At 44.5% G+C, this 21,587-nt stretch overlaps 1 protein-coding gene across 5 annotated transcripts in view; it reads left to right on the forward strand.

Annotated features, from left to right (window-relative positions):
• The window catches only part of MDGA2 (MAM domain containing glycosylphosphatidylinositol anchor 2), a 588,493-nt gene that overhangs the window by 334,768 nt on the left and 232,138 nt on the right, over positions 1–21,587 (forward strand). For all 5 annotated transcript variants that reach the window (XM_061612635.1, XM_061612637.1, XM_061612638.1 and 2 more), the window contains one exon: positions 2,767–3,036. In XM_061612635.1, the coding sequence (XP_061468619.1) occupies positions 2,767–3,036 (270 nt within the window). The remainder of the gene's footprint in view (positions 1–2,766; positions 3,037–21,587) is intronic.

Raw genomic sequence — 21,587 nt, forward strand, 5'->3', positions numbered from 1 at the left:
ATTGTGCATGAAAAGCATAACCTGGGCTATTAAGGGTGCAATCCAACCCCCCTTTGTACCAGACTGGGGGGGGCAGGTGGGTAGATTGGTTGGAGGTGTCTCTCCTGCCAGCCTCCATCACCTTTCTTGTGCTGTGGTCTGAAGATGGTCTGAAGATGCTGCAAGTAGGAATAAGCCCAGTTCTACAGTGACAGATTCCAGGAGTCTTGTTGAAACTCTTCAAGCTTCTCTCAAATATCCACATTTGAAGTTCTGAAGCTGGCTGAGACTGAGGCTGTGGGCACTAGTTGCTTCAAAAGCAGTGAGAATGTTTTTTCTAGCTGTGTTTTGGAGTGGCTCTGCCCTTTGCTGGCCACACCTCCCTTCCCACTGATGCCTTCAGACCTTTCAGGACCACCCACGGCAAAGTGTTGGGCCAATCATTGTCTCTGCCTGAGTGTGGTGCAAAGTGTTTTCATTGGCTGCACCTGGAAGACAAAGGGGTCAGTCTACCAATCAGTTGCGAAACCTCCCTGAAGCTGATTTAAAAAAAACAAAAACAAAACTTGAACCGATTCAACCAGGTTTTAGAATTTTAAAAAAGAGTGGTGTTTGGCTAGTGTTGTGTGCCCCCCTTTTCAGAAAACAGATGTGGAGATGCACTGGAAACAACATAACAGCAAGTGTGTTTCTACCCTGAATCAGAGCTTTGGTCCATTCTTGGTCTAGAAACATCTACCCTGACCGGCAACAGCTCTTCAGAGTCTCAGTCGGAACTCTTTTATCAGCACCTGTTGTGTGAGATCAATTTGAGGAAAAAGACTGGAGGTGCCAGAGACTGACCCTAGGACCTCTTGTAGGCATAGGGTTGTCTTCAATGTAGTGCTAAGGCAAGCATTTTGTCATGATTTCTCCTTGTGCAATGGAACATCCTCCCCCTCACCTCCCCCATGCACCTCCTAAATATGTTCCAAGGGTTCCCCCAACCCTCCAGATATTTGGGGACATTGTGGGGTGTGTGCAGAGGGAAGGGGAGCAAGTCCTGTTTTGCAAGCTAGATTGCTAAAGAAGCCATTATTTAGTTAAATACTGCCCAAAGAATGGGATCACCCAATGAGTCTAGCCCCTTCTCAGCAGCCAACCCAGCTAGAAACGTTCATATTTGGTTCATTTCCTTCCTTCCTTCCTTCCTTCCTTCCTTCCTTCCTTCCTTCCTTCCTTCCTTCCTTCCTTCCTTCCTTCCTTCCTTCCTTACTTACTTACTTACTTACTTACTTACTTACTTACTTACTGGAGAAGAATGGTAGCATTAGAGATATGTAGAAGCTTCCACAGGAATTTCACAAGTTTCATTAAATCTTGTTTCAACTCCAAAGATGTTTTGCCTGAAGAACCACATCTGAAATTATCTCAAATTTGCTTTAGTGCCAATTGTACCTCCATGGTGTATTTGTATGTGTGTGACACTGACACTTTGGAATTCCCTCCCCTTAAATATTGACAAGCGCCATCTCTGTTATCTTTTTGACATCTACTGAAGACCTTCCTCTTTCAACAAGCCTTTTAAGTAGAGATGCTATCCCAGTCTACGTCCATGTTGGAATTGCTTGTTAAGATGGTTTTAAAGCTTTTTAAAAGATGATTTTAAAGATGTTTTGTTTTAATATGTTTTTAAACATGTTTTGTTTTAATATATTTAAAAGTCTGTTTTTACAACGTTTTTGCCTCTCAGCCTCAGACGGAGACAATGGTAAACCCCCTCTCAATACCGATTACCATGAAAACCCTATTCACAGGGTCGCCATATGTCAGGATCGATGGGAAGGCAGCCCATTTCCATTTTCAGAGTGTTTGTAGTGTTTTTGTTTGCCGCCCTGGACTTCTTCTGGCAGGAAGGGCGGGATATAAATTAAAGAAACAAATAGATAAGTTACTCTGCACTTTCAGAAACTCAGACAATAAAGCCACAGCACAATCACTTGCCATCTTAGATTATCTGAATTGTAAAGTGAAACTTGAGACGAATTTTGAAGTTTCTGCTGGGCCAAACTATCATTCTGCCCATGTCCTTAGATTGGAAGGCCCTTCTCATTGCCCTGTCATCAGGAGAGGTACTTTGAGTGGTGACATGAGACAGGATCTTCTCTATACTGGTGCCCCCTCTTTGGAATGTCCTTCTCCTTACACCAGATTTATTGGTGTTTTGGCACCAGATAAAGACCCACCAGTTCACCCAGGCATTTACAAGCGGTTAGTCAATGCTGCAGTGGATATGTTTGGTTTTACAGTTGTGGTTGTTGTTTTTACTTGTTGATGGGCTGTGTTTATTTTATTGAGTTTTATTTGCTGTTTTTTATTTTATCTAGGTAACTTATATACGACATCATGTTTTTTAAAAAATCTCTAAGTGGTTTACAACATTTATCTTTGTTACCTATCCTGGGATCTTTCGATGGACAGTGGGAGATAAACATACTGTAACAAGCAGATAAATAGAAGCATTCCAAAGGAGGTTAAAACAAAGTTTTAGAAGGGCGGGTGGCATTATTATTTCTTCCTTCAGTTAATGAGTACAAAATTGGAAGTAAATATGGAGGTCCTTCTTTGGGCAAGACATTCCAGGCCTTCCAAAGAAAGGAAAATGTCTTTCATCTCAGGGGAACGCCAGACACGCCTCCGAGCTAACCCCGTTCAGGTCCATTGCATTCTGCAAGTCATGTTGCCGTGGCTTTTCTGGCAATGACCTTGAACCCTGACTGACGTGCCCGCTGGTGCTCTTTCTTGCAGCCTCTCCCTCGATCAAACTCTTGGTGGATGACCCCATCGTAGTGAATCCTGGGGAGGCCCTTACCTTGGTCTGCGTCACGACAGGAGGGGAACCACTTCCGAGTCTAACCTGGGTGAGGTCTCTCGGAGCCCTGCCTGAGAAAACCGTTCTGAAGGGGGGAACACTGACCATCCCTGCTATCACCTCCGACGATGCCGGCACCTACAGCTGCATTGCCAACAACAATGTGGGGAACCCTGCTAAAAAGTCCACCAACATCATTGTCCGAGGTAAGAGCCATCAGGGGTTATGCTCACTGGTACACCAACCCATTGTGTGATAATTGGCCTTAGTTTTCTTTGCATGCATGGCAGCCCCTCAGCCAGCCTTCCTTGTTAGGTGGGGCAGCCACATTTCTAGGCAGGGTATTCGGGGGGCCAGGGAGGTACATAGTGCCAGCCAATCACACACACACACTTGCTGGTGGAGAGAAAATGGGGGCCAGGGCAGAGAAAAGGCAAGGCAGTGGCTTCCCCCTCACTCCTCCTCCAGGCAGAGAGTGTGTTAATCTATATAATGGGCCGCATAGAGGTCAAGTTAATAGAAAATTTAGTACGAACACCAGGAATTAAATGGCTGGCTTTTTTTTTTTAATAAATGAAAAGGATGTTAAGGACACAGTGAACAAGGGCATGCTACAAGGTGTAAAACAAACAAAATAGTTTATGCTGTAACTAAGAGGTTAAGAACTAGTGTGGAGCTTTTTTCTCACAGAAAAATCACTTTTAATCTTGTATCATGACACCAGCAGTGCAAAACAAAACAACCAAAAAGGCAGGTTTAGAAACAGAGTTAAGAGCACCTTGCGTTGCAACCATAGACAATCATTTGGAGAGAATGGTGCAGAGTAAAATATGAATAACTTCCTTGGTGAAGTCAATGAGAATGAGTCCTTTTTGTAAAGTCTTTACAGCATAATAGACTTCCTGTATAAAGGACTAACTAAGTGATGGTTAAGACACCCATATTCTCCAATCAGAATGTTGTTGTTATACAGTATGCCTTCAAGTCAATTATGACTTTTCTTGCTTCTTGCGTATAGATTAAACAAATAGGGTGATAAAATACACCCCTGTCTCACACCCTTTCCGATGAAGAACCAGTCGGTTTCTCCATATTTTGTCTTTACAGTAGCCTCTTGTCCAGAGAATAGGTTGCACATCAGGACAATCAGATGCTGTGGCACCCATAATCAGAGGCTTTGCTGTAATCTATAAAGCACAGGGTGATTTTCTTCTGAAATTCCTTGGTCTGTTCCATTATCCATCGTATGTTTGCGATATGATCTCTGGTGCCTCTTCCCTTTCTAAATCCAGCTTGGACATCTGGCATTTCTCGCTCCATATATGGCAAGAGCCTTTGTTGTAGAATCTTGAGCATTACTTTACTTGCATGGGATATTAAGGCAATAGTTCGACAATTACTGCATTCCCTGGGATCCCCTTTCTTTGGAATTGGGATGTATAGTCTGTGGGCCATTGTTTTATTTTCCATATTTATTGACAATTTTTTGTCAAACTGGACAGATTATGTCTCAGTAGCTTGTAGCAACTCTATTGGTATGCCATCTATTCCTGGTGATTTGTTTCTTCCAAGTATTTTAAGAGCAGCTTTCACCTCACATTCTAAAATTTCTGGTTCTTCATCATACGGTTCCTCCGTGAATGAATCTGTCATCCTGGCTTCTCTTTTACAGAGTTCTTCAGTGTATTGCTTCCATCTTCCTTTTATTTCATCTCAGTCAGTCAGTGTGTTCCCCTGTTGATTATTCAACATCCCTGCTCGTGGTTTAAATTTCCCTTTCATTTCTCTAATCTTTAGGAATAGGGCTCTGGTTCTTCCCATTTTGTTGTCCTCTTCTATTTCTATACAATAACTATTGTTATAGTTCTCTTTGTCCCTACGTACTAGTCACTGTTGCTTTTAGGGTTCTGACCGTGTTTCTATCTCCTTTTGCTTTTGCTTTCCTTCTTTCTTTAAGAACAAGTTATCTTACAAATAGAGGTGGAAGAGAAATCCAATTCAGTTCACATTTAAAGGTGAACCTACCTAATTTGCACTTTCCAAAACAATGCACGAACTGAAACATGGCCATCCTTCAAAATTTGCACTTCTTTTTTTGCAATGCATTTCTCCAGTCAAACTATATCTAGAAAAATGCAGGGTAAAGAGTTATAAAAGTGCATCTGCAGTATTAGTGAAAATAACATACAAAAATGTATCATATTAGGGAAAGTGATTTTGAAAAACATGTGTCCCTTAGGCAAAATTGTATACATTAATGTGTACGTTAGTAGCAATTTGCACTAATGCTGATTAATTTTTTAATGCAAAATCCTGTGGAAATGTGGAGCACTAAGAATGAGAAACAGAGAAACTGAAATTTACAGATTTGCCCATCCCTACTCAAAAGTAGTGTAAGGTGATGACTTCTCTGGAGCAACACGCAAGGCTTCTCCAAAGATTGAATCAGGATCTCTAGCCAATCCCCACACTTGCAGTAGGGCTATGTTTTCTTCTCTACTGACCCTTTCCAGCCATTGCATGCTTTGGCTGACTCCACGCCTTAGTAATAAGGCTAGCAGCCTTCTCCATCATCAGCCACCCTCACCCCCATGCGAGGATATGTTTGTCTGGGATAATGGAGAGCAGAATGGAGGAAGCTCAGAGAAAAAATGAGCTAATTGTGAGGCCAGCTGGAGGAAAATTGCCCATCACCATTGCCGAACTTATCATGGCTTCTGGGGTTTTACTGACCACATCTGCAGATTCTCTCCCCCCTGCTCCCAAGTCACCAGTGATACAAACATGAGCACAGTGAATAAACTCTCAAAGAGAAGCCATTAGATTCAGTGCCCTAAAATCTTCCGATTGCTTCAGTAGCAGCCGCCCGAGCTAACCTCCTTGCCACGGCTGCCTGGTTTCTGGATGGATCCCTCTTGGTTGCTTAATGTTAGCGTAGCAAATCTTAGCAGATTAATCTCCCCAATGCAGCAGCTCATCTGTTTTCTTCTGTAATCCAATATGCTCATCACATTGGAGCACAAACTCATTTGCAGTCAGGACCTTTAATAAGAATTGGAGATGAATTGTTGCCTGGGAGGGCTTTGCAGTGTTGGGGAAGTCCTGGTGTGATTGTTTTATGAGAGTCATAACCTCTCTTTGCACTTTATTAACCAGAAAATTATGGTTTCCTCAGGACGATGAGTTCACACATATAGTTTGCTGGGGTGGCAGGGAGGAGAGTGCCACAAGGTAGATTGGTGGTAAACTTTCTTTTTGACTTAACAAGTGGGATCTTCAATAAAATGTTTCAGGGTAGAGCATTTCTGTTCAGGGTTCCAGCTAGCTCGCCGGCCAGCCAGCCATGCTCCCTTCCAGGATATTCCATTCCATTAAACCACCTGGTTTTTCGTTAATCCCCTAGCCCAATCAATCAACCAGCATTTTGTGCCACTGAGCATGCTCAGTCCTCTATTTTTTGGGGGGGGGGGTTCCCTCTTCTGCAAACCTGAAGGTTCCTCCAACCTTGCTGATGCCTTCATCTTGAACATGGACGGGGCTGTTTTGGCTGCATAAAGATTCACGCTCAGAGAATGAATTCACTGACATACTATCATTGCACCTGGGACTGCTGCTTGAAAGTCCGGGGTAAAACCCGATGTGGGTTCCATTGCCACAGTGACATGGAGCCACCAGGCACGACTGACTACTAGTATATGGCAGGAGTGGTGCCCCTGTGGCTCTCCAGATGTTGCTGGACTCCAACTCACAGCAGCCCAAGCCAGCATGGCCAACAGCTGGAGGCCACAGGTTCCACATGCCCAATAAATAGGATTGCTGGAAGTCTACTGTAGGTTGTTCAAATGTCCAGCCAGTAATTCTGTAACCTGTAGCAATAGTTATAGGGGAAAGGGATGGTTCAGGCCCCTCTAGCTGCTGCCTTCTCCAATGCAAGATAACCAAGGGCAGCTTACACAGGACTACGCAGCACTGGTGTCCATCTGCATATGATGGGCAGTTCTGTGATGCTTCCCCCCTCCTGTTTTTGTAACAATGAAAAGCAGCTGTAGAAGTCGCTAACTCTCTCCTGCCATGGGAGAAAAGCAACAGGGCAGGTAGGAGATGGACGGGCAGCTGGTAGGGAGAAGTTAAAGCACTAGGGTTAAGCAGGTTGTTGTAGAGCACCTTGGAATCCATTTTGATGAAGGGTGCTACTGTTTATCATAAGAACATAAGGAAAGCACTGCTGGATCAGGGCAAAAGGGAGCCATCCAGTCCAGCATCCCATTCCCCCCGCAGCTAAACAGATGCCCACTGGAAACCCACAAGCGGAGTCTAAGCGCAACGGCACTCTCCCCGCGTGCAGTTCCCAGCAACTGGGTCTCAGAGGCATGCAGCCGGTGACAGCAGAGGAAGTGCGCAGCCATTGTGGCTAGGAGCTTCCATGCATTTGTCAAATCCTTCATTAAATTAAATTCATTGTTGTAAACCGCCCAGAGAGCTTCAGCTATGGGGCAGTATACCAATGCAATAAGTAAATAAAATGAAATAAACTAAAGCTGTCCGAGTCAGTGGCCATCGCTGCCTCCTGTGGGAGCAAATGCCGTAGCTTAACTATGCGCTGCCTGAAGAACTACTTTCTTTTGTCCATCCTGAATCTTCTAACATTCAACTTTGTTGGATGTCTACGAGTTCTAGTGCTACGAGAGAAGGACTTTGGAACCCATGGAAGTTGTAGTCCAGGACATCAGGTGGGCACCAGCCTGACAAAGGTTGGTGGATGCAGTCGTAAGGCAACAAAACCAGTAATGCAGTGTGACATTCGTACGAGGTGTCTGCATTAACATTTCATGCCGCAAGTGTAGTACTGCAAAGCCCATGATGCAGTGAAAGTGTAAGGGAAGTGTGCATGTGCAAGAACATATTGAAATGAAAGTCCAGTGGTGGATATGGGGGTGATGATTATTATTGCAATGCAAGCAGGACCAGCCAAAACCAGCAGGGTACATGCTGGTGACATTTTCAATGGAAATACATATTTCTGCACCAGGAAAATAAATCTAAAGGCCCAATCTCTCCTCGGGGTATCACACATCTAGGGTTGCCAGGTTCAATCCCTGAGATTCATCCTGTATCTTTAGGAGAAGAGAAAGTCAGCCAAGTGCAGGTGTTCTTGCAACCCTGTAATAGGAAAAACCACAAGGTGGAATCCTCCCTTCCTCCTGCACAATTTTTAAAGATACAAAAGACCTCTTGGTTGCCAGGCCCAGCCTCCAAGAGGTCTTCTGTATCCTTAAAAGTTGTGCAGGGGGAAGGGAGAATCCCACGTTGTGGTTTTTCCTATTACAGGGTTGCAAGAACACCTGCACTTGGCTAACTTTCTCTTCTCCTAAAGATACAGGGTCAGTCTCAGGGATTGAACCTGGCAACCCTACACACATCCCTAACGGGATACCTAAACTGAGGGGAGTTTGGCTGTGCATCGTGATCTATTCTCAGGTGTTGTGTGTGTGTGTGTTTAAGCATTTCAGAAGAGCTAAAGTAAGAGGCACTATTCACAATTCTCTAAGAGACAAAAAAAATATAAACCCTGACTCCCCTTGGATACAGATTTCATGAGTCATGGCACAATAAACTAGCCCTCCTGCATATTTATTCATAGCAACTCAAGCCCAGGAGCCTCATGAGTCTGAACAAAATATAATTACAATTCTATCTAGGTTTTTTTCACAAAATAATAATAAAAAACCCTGCACTGCCAAATGATGAGAAGCTGAGAGAAGGAAATGGGAATGCCAGGGAGGTTTTGGACCAGCTCAGCTACATCCCTGAAACCTCAAAGGCCAGCAGAAGAAAGGACTTGTGGCACTGCGAGTTTCCTTATGAAAACATTTGTTTTAAAAAGAAGATAGAGAAAAGGATACAAAAAGAAAAGCCTCTTCCTTCCTTCCTTCCTTCCTTCCTTCCTTCCTTCCTTCCTTCCATCCTTCCTTCCTTCCTTCCTTCCTTCCTTCCTTCCTTCCATTATTATTATTTTCATTGATTATGCTCCAAATTGACTTTTCCATGAGGTGTTCCAGCTTATTGGATTCCAGCATGTGTCCACATTTTGGACCTTCCTTTTTGGAAGCTACCTTGTGGCTATGATGTGGCGAGTTTCCCTCTGGAATGGCACTGAAACAGCCATCCATCAGGGAGTCAAATGTCTTTCAGTTGCTTTGCTTGCGGCAGTGTAGGAATTTCGTCATGTGGGTTTGTGATTCCATCTAGAGGCCCAGGGCTGCAACTGGAACATAAGGAGAGCCTGGCTTCCTGGGCTAGGCCAGTGATCCATCAGGTCCAGCATCCTGTTCTCACAGTGGCCAACCAGGGAAGCCTGGAAGAGCATCCTCCTCTCTTGTAGTTGCCAACAACTGGTATTTTGGAAGCATACTGTGGAGGCAGAGAATAGCCATCATGGCTAGTAGCCATTGATAGTGTTATCCTCCATATATTGTCTACTCTTTTAAGGACATCCAAGTTGATGTCCATCCTGTGGGAGTGAGTTCCATAGTTTTACTATGTACTATGTGAAGAAATGTTTTCTTTTGTCTGTCCTGAATCTTCCAGGGTTCAGCTTCATTGAATGCCCCCAAGTTCTAGTGTTACAGAAGAGGGAGAAAAATTTCTCTCTATCAATTTTTTCCATACCATGAATCATTTTATACACCTCTATCATATCACTGTCATTACTTGCTTTTTTCCAAAGCTAAACAGCCTCAAAGGCTGAAACCTTTCCTCACAGGGGAGTCTCTCCATCCCCTTGATCATTCTGGTTCCCTTCTGTGAACCTTGTCCAATTCTACAACATCTATTGAAGTGAAACTGAATACGGTACCCAGAGTGGCTAAGCAGGCCAATTTTGCAGGCAGGCATGAGCAAACGGCCAGAGTGTTCTCTAAAATATTTCTATTGTGCCAGTAGGAGGACGTCTTTATTTTCCATCCACTGGGAGTGTTGCCTTTTTCACAGCTAAAAGGTGCACAGAGTTGTTACAGTTGCAGCAGCTGCATCAATAAAAATGAGACAGAAATATGTTTTTATTTGGTGATCCAGTGGACATAGTGCACTTAGACTTTCAAAAAGCGTTTGACAAGGTACCTCACCAAAGGTTTCTGAGGAAGCTTAGCAGTCATGGAATAAGAGGAGAGGTCCTCTTGTGGATAAGGAATTGGTTAAGAAGCAGAAAGCAGAGAGTAGGAATAAACGGACAGTTCTCCCAATGGAGGGCTGTAGAAAGTGGAGTCCCTCAAGGATCGGTATTGGGACCTGTACTTTTCAACTTGTTCATTAATGACCTAGAATTAGGAGTGAGCAGTGAAGTGGCCAAGTTTGCTGACGACACTAAATTGTTCAGGGTTGTTAAAACAAAAAGTGATTGCGAAGAGCTCCAAAAAGACCTCTCCAAACTGAGTGAATGGGCGGAAAAATGGCAAATGCAATTCAATATAAACAAGTGTAAAATTATGCATATTGGAGCAAAAAATCTTAATTTCACATATACGCTCATGGGGTCTGAACTGGTGGTGACCGACCAGGAGAGAGACCTCGGGGTTGTAGTGGACAGCACGATGAAAATGTCGACCCAGTGTGCGGCAGCTGTGAAAAAGGCAAATTCCATGCTAGCAATAATTAGGAAAGGTATTGAAAATAAAACAGCCGATATCATAATGCCGTTGTATAAATCTATGGTGCGGCCGCATTTGGAATACTGTGTACAGTTCTGGTCGCCTCATCTCAAAAAGGATATTATAGAGTTAGAAAAGGTTCAGAAGAGGGCAACCAGAATGATCAAGGGGATGGAGCGACTCTCTTACGAGGAAAGGTTGCAGCATTTGGGGCTTTTTAGTTTAGAGAAAAGGCGGGTCAGAGGAGACATGATAGAAGTGTATAAAATTATGCATGGCATTGAGAAAGTGGATAGAGAAAAGTTCTTCTCCCTCTCTCATAATACTAGAACTCATGGACATTCAAAGAAGCTGAATGTTGGAAGATTCAGGACAGACAAAAGGAAGTACTTCTTTACTCAGCGCATAGTTAAACTATGGAATTTGCTCCCACAAGATGCAGTAATGGCCACCAGCTTGGATGGCTTTAAAAGAAGATTAGACAAATTCATGGAGGACAGGGCTATCAATGGCTACTAGCCATGATGGCTGTGCTGTGCCACCCTAGTCAGAGGCAGTATGTTTCTGAAAACCAGTTGCCGGAAGCCTCAGGAGGGGAGAGTGTTCTTGCGCTCGGGTCCTGCTTGCGGGCTTCCCCCGGGCACCTGGTTGGCCGCTGTGAGAACAGGATGCTGGACTAGATGGGCCACTGGCCTGATCCAGCAGGCTCTTCTTATGTTCTTATGTTCTTAAGGGAAAAGGAAAGGTTGGAGAAGATGGCATTGGGCCTACAGCTCCTATGGAGGTGCAGCCTGGTGGTCAAAGCTGTTCCTTTCTGTCCCCTGGGCAGCAAAGCTTTCTTTGGATCATGGACGGGGGAACCAGAGAGTGATCTGGACCCAGAAGTTCTGATCCACATGCAGACAGAGGGGGGGTGTAGATTGCTTGGTGGCAAGGAGGGGGTGCCTGGTTCTATATGGAACCAAGGACATAGGGAGGTTGTGGGCCCTCCATCACTGGAGGCCTTCAAGAGGCAGCTGGACAACCACCTGTCGGGGATGCTTTAAGTTGGATTCCTGCATGGAGCAGGGGGTTATTTATTTATTTATTTAAAATATTTCTATCCTGCCCTTCCACCCTACAATATTGCACTCAGGGCGGCTCACAATAAAATCGCACACATACATAATAAAATTATACACAATAAAAACACAAAACATTACAGTACATTAAAATACATAAAGTACAATATGTCTATATATACATACTGACAGACAGACATGTATATATATGCAGAGATATATGGGGGAGTGATGCTAAAAGGACTCAAAAGATAAAAATTTAAAATAAAAAGTGATGGCCTTATAGGCCCCTTCCAGCTCTACGATTCTATGATTTTATTCTATGATTCTGACCTTGAGTTTAATGCAGCATCTGCTCTTAAGATCAGGCTATGCTCGGTCCTTTATGTGCCGATGGAAGATGCAGCTTGCATCTCTGGTGGAGAACTGAATTTTTAAGACTAGAAAAATGAGAAATGTAGAGCCCCCAAACTGACAGATCATTATGAGTAGACCCACTAAAATCAATGAACTTGTGGCACTCATGCCTGTTGATTTCAATGGGTCTACTCTGAGTATGGCTTAGTTCTATGAAAATAAACTGCTACCTTAATGGGGCAGTAAAGTGGGCTGCAGTTGTTTCCAGTGGAAGCGCCAGGAAGCAAAAAGAATGTTCTGGGATTGAATGCAAGGTCCTTCTCCAACATTTGAGGGACCCAAAAGCAAGACTCACTCCAGCCAAGCCTAGATTCCCTGTGAATCTTCAGGGATTTTCTGACCCCATCCCACCTTTGTGTCTGTTTTCTCAGCTCAGAAGCAAGATGCTTTGTACCTTGGACAGTTCAGACTAAAACCTGGAGTGAATTCACTGTCCCACTGACACTGGAGCTACCAGTCTCCACTGGGCCTTGACTGGTATGCATCATGGAACTGCAGAACAAGGGATGGTCACCTCTCTCCCAAGGGACAAATCCTAAGCCTTCATCATGCCACTTGCTCTATGCTCCCACCTCCCCTGGAGACTCCTATATGTGGAACCTGGCAAGGTTAAACCTGCTGTGCTTATTTGGAAAGAGCAATGTCATGTACGAGTCAGCCCCATGTTTGTGCTTTAGCAGGAATTGCCATCAAACTGTCACACTGCCAGCAGAATGGGCATTTTGGTGCCAACCTTTCAATCTGCCACGCTGAAGCCGTGGGGACCTTTCCTATGCTATTCCAGTGTTAATTTGCCCTGTTCCAAGCACTCCAGGGTAACAATTTCCCAGTAGTAAAGTTGTTCTCCCTATTTTTGGTTTCAGAGAGATTTTGAAAGGGGAGGGTGCCTTTTCAAGGTTTGTTAGTGTGGCTTGTGATGCTTTAGGTATCAGCTCAGGTCCCCAACAGATTATGGAGATGTTATCACCTCTTCTAGGAGTGGGAAACCCTTTTCAGCCCAAGGGCCGCATTTCCTTCTGGACAACTTCAAGGGGCCACATGCCAGTGGTAGGCAGGACCAGAGACAAAACTGGGAAGATTTTTTCTTTGCACAGTAAGCTAGTTTCTGCACACCCTTGTGCACCCCCCCCCCTCTGACATCCAGACAAGGAAAGAGGTATTATCAGAATTCAAAGACATTTCCCAACCAGCCAAACAGAAAAAGAAAAACCACCAAAAACCAAAACCACATCATGGATAATGTGAGACTAGAGCAGTGAGGGATGTAGCCTGGGGAAAGGGGGTGTGGTCTAAGAAAAGTCTGGGGGGCCACCTTTGGCCACTGGCTTGAGGTTCCCCACTCCTGATCTGTTGTCATTGTTTCATCCAAAACAGCCCGGGCAAAGTGTGGATCCCAGTGAAGGGAGGACATCTGGGCAGAAGGGGGTCACTGTTTCCCCCTTCTCTCCAATACAAAGAGGGGGGGCTTATCTTTCCCCCATAGGAGAAAAGTAGCATGGGGCCAAATACTTTGGCCCAGACTTTATTGTCTCTCGGGGCAAAAATGCCTCCCCAACATTTGTAGTAATCTTGGAGGGTTGTCAAATATTATACATTTTCAGTTGGCCTTACCGCTGTCCAAGGCACAATGGCACAGTGCTTTCTACCCTTTTGCTTGCTTCCTTCCTTTTAAGAGGCACAAAAGCTTACCTATCCCTTCCCCTTCGACATACAACCCCTAGATTTTTGCCTCACTCTCCTCTGTCTCAACATTGCTCAGATTCAGTTTTCCCCAAGATTTTCTGAGCAGTTTTCCAGGCAAAGAGGATAAGCCTTGCTAAATCTGAGCTGGTCCGTGGAACCAAAGCTGTACAGAAGACCTCCACTTTTTTTTTTTTTTTTGCATTTTCTGTTAACCCTTGGGTGCCACACAATATAAAAGCATATCCTTTTTGTTTAGAGATTTTTTTATAAAAATATTAAGCAGCTTAGAAATGATTCTGAATAAATGAAGTGTCTTAAAACCTTGCAAGTAAGACAAACACAGTGCATTTGCCAGTAAGCTAGATTTTGTTGTTGTTATGTGCCTTCAAGTCGATTATGACTTATGGCGACCCTATGAATCAGCGACCTCCAAAAGCATTAGTTATAAACCACCCTCTTCAGATCTTGAAAGTTCAGGTTGCAACTTAATAAATACGGAAAAGGTTGCCCTGCCTGTGTCCTCAAGGATCCTCAGAACTCCAGGTGGTGTCTTACCTTCAGAGATGTTCTAGTGGGGCCCTTGCTCAGAGGGTTTGGTCACCCTGCTCCACCACAGGATCCCTTTCTATAGAAATATATGGTTTTCCTGTCAGAGCTTGGAAAAGTTACTTTTTTGAACTACAACTCCCATCAGCCCAATCCAGTGGCCATGCTGGCTGGGGCTGATGGGAGTTGTAGTTCAAAAAAGTAACTTTTCCAAGCTCTGGTCCTGTCCTTCCTCCTCCCCCTTCCTCTTCTCATTGATCGCCACTGGGGTTAAGAGCCTCTGAGCCTTTCCTCTTTCTTGCTTCCCCTCTCTGTTCTTCCCAGTTCCCCAGCCCTTGCTAAGGCAACCCCTTTCCTTCGTTTCCTGCCTCCCCATCTATGCCTCCTCCTTAGCAAAAGGCCTTCCGCATGCTCTCCTTGCTTCCCTCACATCTGTGTCTGCTGTCCTCTCCTCCATCTCCCTCCCAATAGCCCCCACCACTAAAGTCTCCAGGCGCCACATTTTATCCAGCGGCTGTGCATGCACTGCGGCATCGTTGTGAGGCTGTGGCCCTCATGGAAGCCTCCACGCCCTCTTGGATCATCTGGGGCATTGCACAGAAGCAGAACACACCAGCTGTCCTTCCCTTACAAGGACCTTTGCAAAGAATAAAAACTATCTGGCCCTGAAACACGACCAGAAGAAACAACGTGTCAAATCAGACCTGAGAGCCATGTGAATCGGCCTTTTGTTTCCAATAAGGGTCAGGGTTAGGGTTAAACTCAGTTCTCTGCATTTCTGTAGCAAGCTGTGGTTAGTTCTTTTTTTAAAATCCTCGTGAAAATGCGCCAGCATTTTAGTGCAAATTTGTTATAATTTTTTGTAGGCGGTTTTGACTCATGTACACATTTTTTCAAGCAATTTCTCGTCATATAATGCATTTTTGTATGTTATTTTCACTCACATATTCATTGTTATGCACACTTCCCCCTGACATAAGTATTTTTGTAAATAATGTCTGGTTGACAAACTGCATTGCAAAATCCAAATAAGTGTGAATTTCAAAGGATGGCTGTGTTTCAGTTCTCATATTGTTTCAAAAAGTGTGAATTTGATAAACTTGGCTTGAAATGCAAACTGAGCCTAATTTCTCACCCCTCCCTCTAGTCCAGCTAATGAACCTCTGGAAGCTCCCAGGCTGTATGAAGGTGATAGCCTTTTCCTGTTTTTTTATTTTTCTCTCCCCAGCTTCTGATGTTAACACGGCTATACTTGGTGGTCCTTCATGACTAAGCGCAGATCTACGCTTAGTGTATCACTAACTTAGAATGCCTTCCATATCAGGCCTTCTGAGCTATAGTGCTTTTGACCATGGAAGGGTGACATGCTTTGAAACATTTGCTTTTAGAACAACCTTAGGAATATGACGGAAAAGGAGATAGCTCTCTTGGTCTGTTGCCTCACTGTAATCAGGGAGGAATGTGGATGAAGAGGGAGCTTCAGGGTCTAGGGCAGCATTTGCCATTTCAGCATATTGTTTGAGTCATCTGCAGCTAAATCAAGCTATGCCCCACCAGGGGAGGCAATCTCTTGCTATGATCAACTAGAGGTGTGTGTGTGTGTGTTTTCCTTCTGTCCTTTTAATGTGGCGCTCCATCAGGCTCAACCACTTTCCCCTTCATTCATTCATTTATTCATTCATTCATTCATTCATTCATTTATTTATTTATATCCCGCCCTTCCTCCCAGCAGGAGCCCAGGGCGGCAAACAAAAGCACTAAAAACACTTTCAAATCATAAAACAGACTTTAAAATATATTAAAAGAAAACATATTTCAAAACATATTTTTAAAAAGCTTTCAAGACATCTTTTAAAAAAGCAGATGCAGACTGGGATAAGGTCTGTACTTAAAAGGCTTGTTAGAAGAGGAAAGTCTTCAAAAGATGCTGAAAAGATAGCAGAGATGGCGCCTGCCTAATATTTAAGGGGAGGGAATTCCACAGGATAGGTGCTGCCACACTAAAGGTCCGTTTCCTATGTTGTGCGGAACGGACCTCCTGGTAAGATGGTATCTGCAGGAGGCCCTCACCTGCAGAGCGCAGTGATCGACTGGGTATATATGGGGGAAGATGGTCTTTCAGGTATCCTGGTCCCGAGCTGTATAGGGCTTTGTACACCAAAACTAGAACCTTGAACTTGGCCTGGTAGCAAATGGGCAGCCAGTGCAATTCTTTCAGCAGCAAGGTGAGATGTTGGTGATATCCTGCCCCAGTGAGCAGTTACACCACTGCATTTTGCAAAAGCTGCAGCTTCCGGACCAACCTCAAGGGCAGCCCCACATAGAGTGCATTACAGTAATCCAGCCTGGATGGAAAGTTACTGATTCCATCATTACTGATGGAAAATTGCAGAGGAGGGTGCCGTTCCCTGCCACTCAAAGCACATCCACTCCACAAACTTGGGAACTGTAATCATGTAAACATGATAGGATTCTCTTAACAGAAAAATCTAAGCTGTCTCAGTAAACCTACAATGGGCAAAGTTTTGGAAGCTAAAACTGCAGAAGTGGTTTGCAAGTGATTGAAGTTTGTGGTGTGGCCAATGCAATTATCGCTGTCCTTTTCCTATGCAGAGCACCCATCCCCCCCATCAGAGTTCACAAGGCCATGAACAAAAACACAGAATGCCAACCCATGCAGTTTGATCGACTTGTGCCTTTTGCAACCAGAATCCAAGACAAGGATACCAGCAGCCGAGGCATTTCCTATATCAATTTTATGGGCAGCACCACATTAAAATGTAGCTAGCCTATTGATCACCCTTGTTGCAGCCAGATTCAGTCATGATTATTCCTAAACAATAGGTTAAAAGCTTTCTGTGCCAGGGTGGGGGTATCTCCAAGTAGTTGGAGGGGAGGGAAAAGGTACAATCAAGCTTTGAGGAAAGGTTGCAAGGAGCAGTGGTTCTCAAAAAAGAGATAATCTTCCTTGGCCTTGCTATCCAAGATACATCTCAGTGGCATTGAACCTGCTCTCTGGGACCTTCTTCATGCAAAGCATGTACTCTGATCTGTGGCCACAGCAAGCATTCCCTATTGAGGCTGTTTTGGGGAATTGTTTGCATTCTATAGTGCTCATAGGGCACATGGAGCAAGCCACAGTGATACGTGGGTGCTGGTGGCCAGCTTTAGAATGGATCTTTAAGTCCTTACGATCTTACAGGCATGCCCAGTAAAGGCCTAAGCAGGGTTACTCTGAGGAAAAGTCCTTTGAGTTGCTCCTGAGTAAGTGCACATAGTGCAGTCTTGAAAGCACACCTGCTGCAAATGTCTGGGTGACTCAAGGACTGTCTTGCCCTGCTGTCTGCTTTTCAGACTCAGAGGTATGATGGTGAGCTGCAGTTACTTAATAGTGAAAGAATATTCCTCTGTACATGCCCAGAGAGGCTGATCTCTTAGAATCATAGAATAGTAGAGTTGGAAGGGGCCTATAAGGCCATCAAGTCCAACCCTCTGCTCAATGCAAGAATCCAAATCAAAGCATTCCTGACAGATGGCTGTCCAGCTGCCTCTTGAAGGCCTCCAGTGTCGGACAGCCCACGACCTCTCTAGCTCATTGGTTCCATTGTCGTATGGCTCTAACAGTTAGGAAGGTTTTCCTGATGTCCAGTCGAAATCTGGCTTCCTGCAACTTGAGCCCATTATTCCGTGTCCTGCACTCTGGGATGATTGAGAAGAGATCCTGGCCCTCCTCTATGTGGCAACCTTTCTATCATATCTCCCCTCAGTCTTCTCTTCTGCAGGCTATACATGCCCAGTTCTTTCAGTCTCTCCTCATAGGGCTTTGTTTCCAGTCCTCTGATCATCCTTGTCCCCTGATCATCCTGATCATCCTCTTGCAATATGTTAATGCTGAAGAATGTTACCATGTACTCCCATGTTTCATAGACATGCCAAATAATGTGTGGAATACAGCCCAACGAATGAAGAACGAGAGCCCACCCATGGCCCCAACACCACTGACATTTTGCAAAACAGACAGTACCTAATTAATTTGATCCTAGGTAAAAAGACATCTGAAGTGTGACACTCACAAAAGATCAAATTCTCTCTCTCTCTCTCTCTCTCTCTCTCTCTCTCTAAAATAGCATTTATAAAAATTAGAGGTACCAACCTGCGTAAATCCTTCAACAGTATTTGCATTTAAATTGAAAATGTGAATGCATCTGGTCTCCTAAGTGCCAAGTAATTACTTGATATTAAAAAAATGTTTGGAGATGCCCTACTAGGATAATGCCTTGCCGCTTAATTGCAGTGACGCTTTTTGAAAAGTTGGGGATGTGTTAAATTCTAAGGAGCAAGGGAGGTCCCACTGAAAGCAGAGCAAAGAGTTTCTGGCATCCAGGAGGATGGAGCAGATTCGAAGGCGCTAATACACCCTGCAAGTGGTTTTGTGCTGCTCAGGCTCACGTCGTCTTCCGCTTGTGAAGCTGTGAACCTCTGGCATCTGCTGCAAAGTCTGGAGTGCAGTTATTTATTTATTTATTCAACATATATCCCACCCTTTCTCCCGAAGGAGCCCAGTGATTTTAGGTTGCCTGGAACAGTGTCTTTCGGCCATGAAATGCCCGGGTCATCAGGAATGTTTTCAAATTCCTCTTGAAAGTCAATAATGAAGGAGGCAGATGCACCCCCCCCCAAGGAGGGCATTCCACAAATGTGGAGCCTCCACTGCAAAGGCCCTGTCATGGGCCATTGCCAGCCAGGCAGCCACCTGTGGTAGCACCAGCAACAAGTCCTCACCTGCCGATTGCAAAGTTTGAGATGATTGATAGTGGGGAGGGTGCTGTTTAAGATGCTTGTGTCTCAAGCCATTTAGGGATTTATGAACGAGCACTAACACTTAGAATTTGGCCTGGTAGCTCACTGACAGCTAGTGCAGGGCTTTCAGGACTGTTGACACTTGTCCCTTTAGGCTGCTCCACTAACCAGCCTAGCTGCCACATTCTGCACCAGCTGTAGCCTCCGGACCATCTACAAGGGCAGCCCCACCTACAGTGCATTACAGGAGTGTTGGAGAATTCTTTCTCCTTGGGATCTTTTGCTGGGGGTCCCTTAAGTAATCAATGACACAGGCTTAAAGCAAAAAAGTAGGCCTTTATTTCTACAAGCATATACAGGGACAGACCCCCAGAAAATCTTGAAGGGACTGTAAAGAGGCACCTTGTGCAAGCTCCTTTTATTCAGTACAATTACAACATGTGACAGCAATTAACCAATCCCCCAAGTTCTTCCCCATGTAACATCACAGTTTCTTCCCTCTTGAAATATTTCCAACCAACCAGATAGCTTTATTAAAATGAATACATGTATATTCATAATCAAGTAGATGCAGTAATGGCCACCAGCTTGGATGGCTTTAAAAGAAGATTAGACCAATTCATGGAGGACAGGGCTATCAATGGCTACTAGCCATGATGGCTGTGCTCTGCCACCCTAGTCAGAGGCAGCATGCTTCTGAAAACCAGTTGTCGGAAGCCTCAGGAGGGGAGAGTGTTCTTGCACTCGGGTCCTGCTTGCGGGCTTCCCCCAGGCCCCTGGTTGGCCACTGTGAGAACAGGATGCTGGACTAGATGGGCCACTGGCCTGATCCAGCAGGCTCTTCTTATGTTCTTATACCTCCCATCCCCATTGTGTGGTTGTCATCTCAGATTAATATCAATCTGTCCCCTTGACTGATATTACCCCTATTCTACTGTCATAAATTGTTACTGATGATCTTGTACCGTTCTGAAACCAATATGTACCATTAAATTCCATTCTATCATGGCTTCTGATCAGCCAAGCTGGCCTGGGACATCTCTAGGACATAACAGCCTGTGCAAGGCCAATTTTGGTTCCTCTTAGAGGACTGGAAGTCCTATATAAAATTCCACTTATAATTTACACTGCTATATGAAAAAGATTAATTTTAAATCACCATATTAAAACTGAAAGCCACATAATATAAAGAATATAATATAAAGAATAATTAGGGAACACAGTAAATGAAAAAGGGTAAATCAGAGCCAGCCACTCTCCATCAAACACAGAGGGATGCAGGCCTTATAGTATGCGAGATCAGAAACCTCGTTTTCCAAGATCACATAGTAAAAGTATATTAATCAAGAGATTATACGCATTGGCTTAAACAATACTAAATTAATGATCTGCCGGTCATATTTTAGCCATTCTTGGCACGGAAAGACGCTCAGGAATTTGAAGCAAAGTGAGCTTGACCTGTTTTAATGCCTGTTGTAGGTGAATAAGAGAAAGAAATCCATTTCTCCTGGTCTGAGCTAGTATAAGGCAGCTTCAAACATTCCTTCCTCCAAGTAGCACTGGGAATGCCCCGTGTCTAAAACCCTGGAGAGCCACTGCCAATCAGTGTAGAGAATACTGAGACAGATGGATGATTAGTCTGACTTGGTGTAAGGGTATTTCCTGTGTCCCTGTGAGGTTTTGCCTGCACCCCATTCATCGAATCAGACAGCTGGAAGAGGTCCAAAGACCATCTCACCAAAAGCAGAAGTTTCCACCCAGTTGCAGATCTTAGTCTGGAAGATGCAAAAAGTGGCACCTGATAATCCCATGGCTGAAGAGGGCTCAGGCCTCACATACTGCAGCCTCTTGTCCCTGCTGCTTTAGGAGAAACAGTGACAAAGATCATATGGAGAAAATCTGGGTGCCACAACTGAAAAGGCCCTCTCCTTGCTCCCTACCAAACCAGGGCTGGCCAAGATGTTTTGCTGCTTGAAGTGGAGTATAAGATAGTGACTAGGGATGGAGAAGAATATTCGCTAAATTGCATTTATTACCGGGTTTTGACATAATCCGATAATCTTCAATGTTTTCGGACCAGCATTGATTTTTTGCAGCGGGTCACGGCTTTCTTAGGCACTTTTTTTTTAATCTGCTCCAAATTTTATGTTATTGTCTTTGTAATCAGCTTTCCTCTAAGCTGATGCATTCTTAACTTCTGTCCAGGTGATAACAATGGCGTTCCTGCCTTGGCGGGGGCGTGTTTGCCGCCACCCCATTGCCAGGAAGACTCGGGAAGGTTCTAGAAGGTTTTCTAGTAGTCAGGTGGGGGTTTTTTTGCACTATCAGGTGAAGGGACGGAGCAGCTATAAATAGTGTGCTCCTCCCTAATATTGTGCCTTTTTTGCCTTGTGTCACCCGCCCTCCCTCACTTGTCAGTATGGGCTCTGCTAGTTGCCAAATGGGGCTGAGTAGGAATTTTTTTTGGAGATCCTGATTTCAGAATCTCTTTGGTTTTGGCTACTCCATACTGCTTGGGTTGATTCGCTTGGCTTGTCGGGGGGGAGGGTTGTGGTGATTCCGGATTGGCTGGCATGGAATTCGGGTAGGTGAGGTAATGGGGGT

The sequence above is a fragment of the Rhineura floridana genome, chromosome 2, assembly GCF_030035675.1.
Source record: "Rhineura floridana isolate rRhiFlo1 chromosome 2, rRhiFlo1.hap2, whole genome shotgun sequence".
Classification (NCBI taxonomy): Eukaryota; Metazoa; Chordata; class Lepidosauria; order Squamata; family Rhineuridae; genus Rhineura; species Rhineura floridana.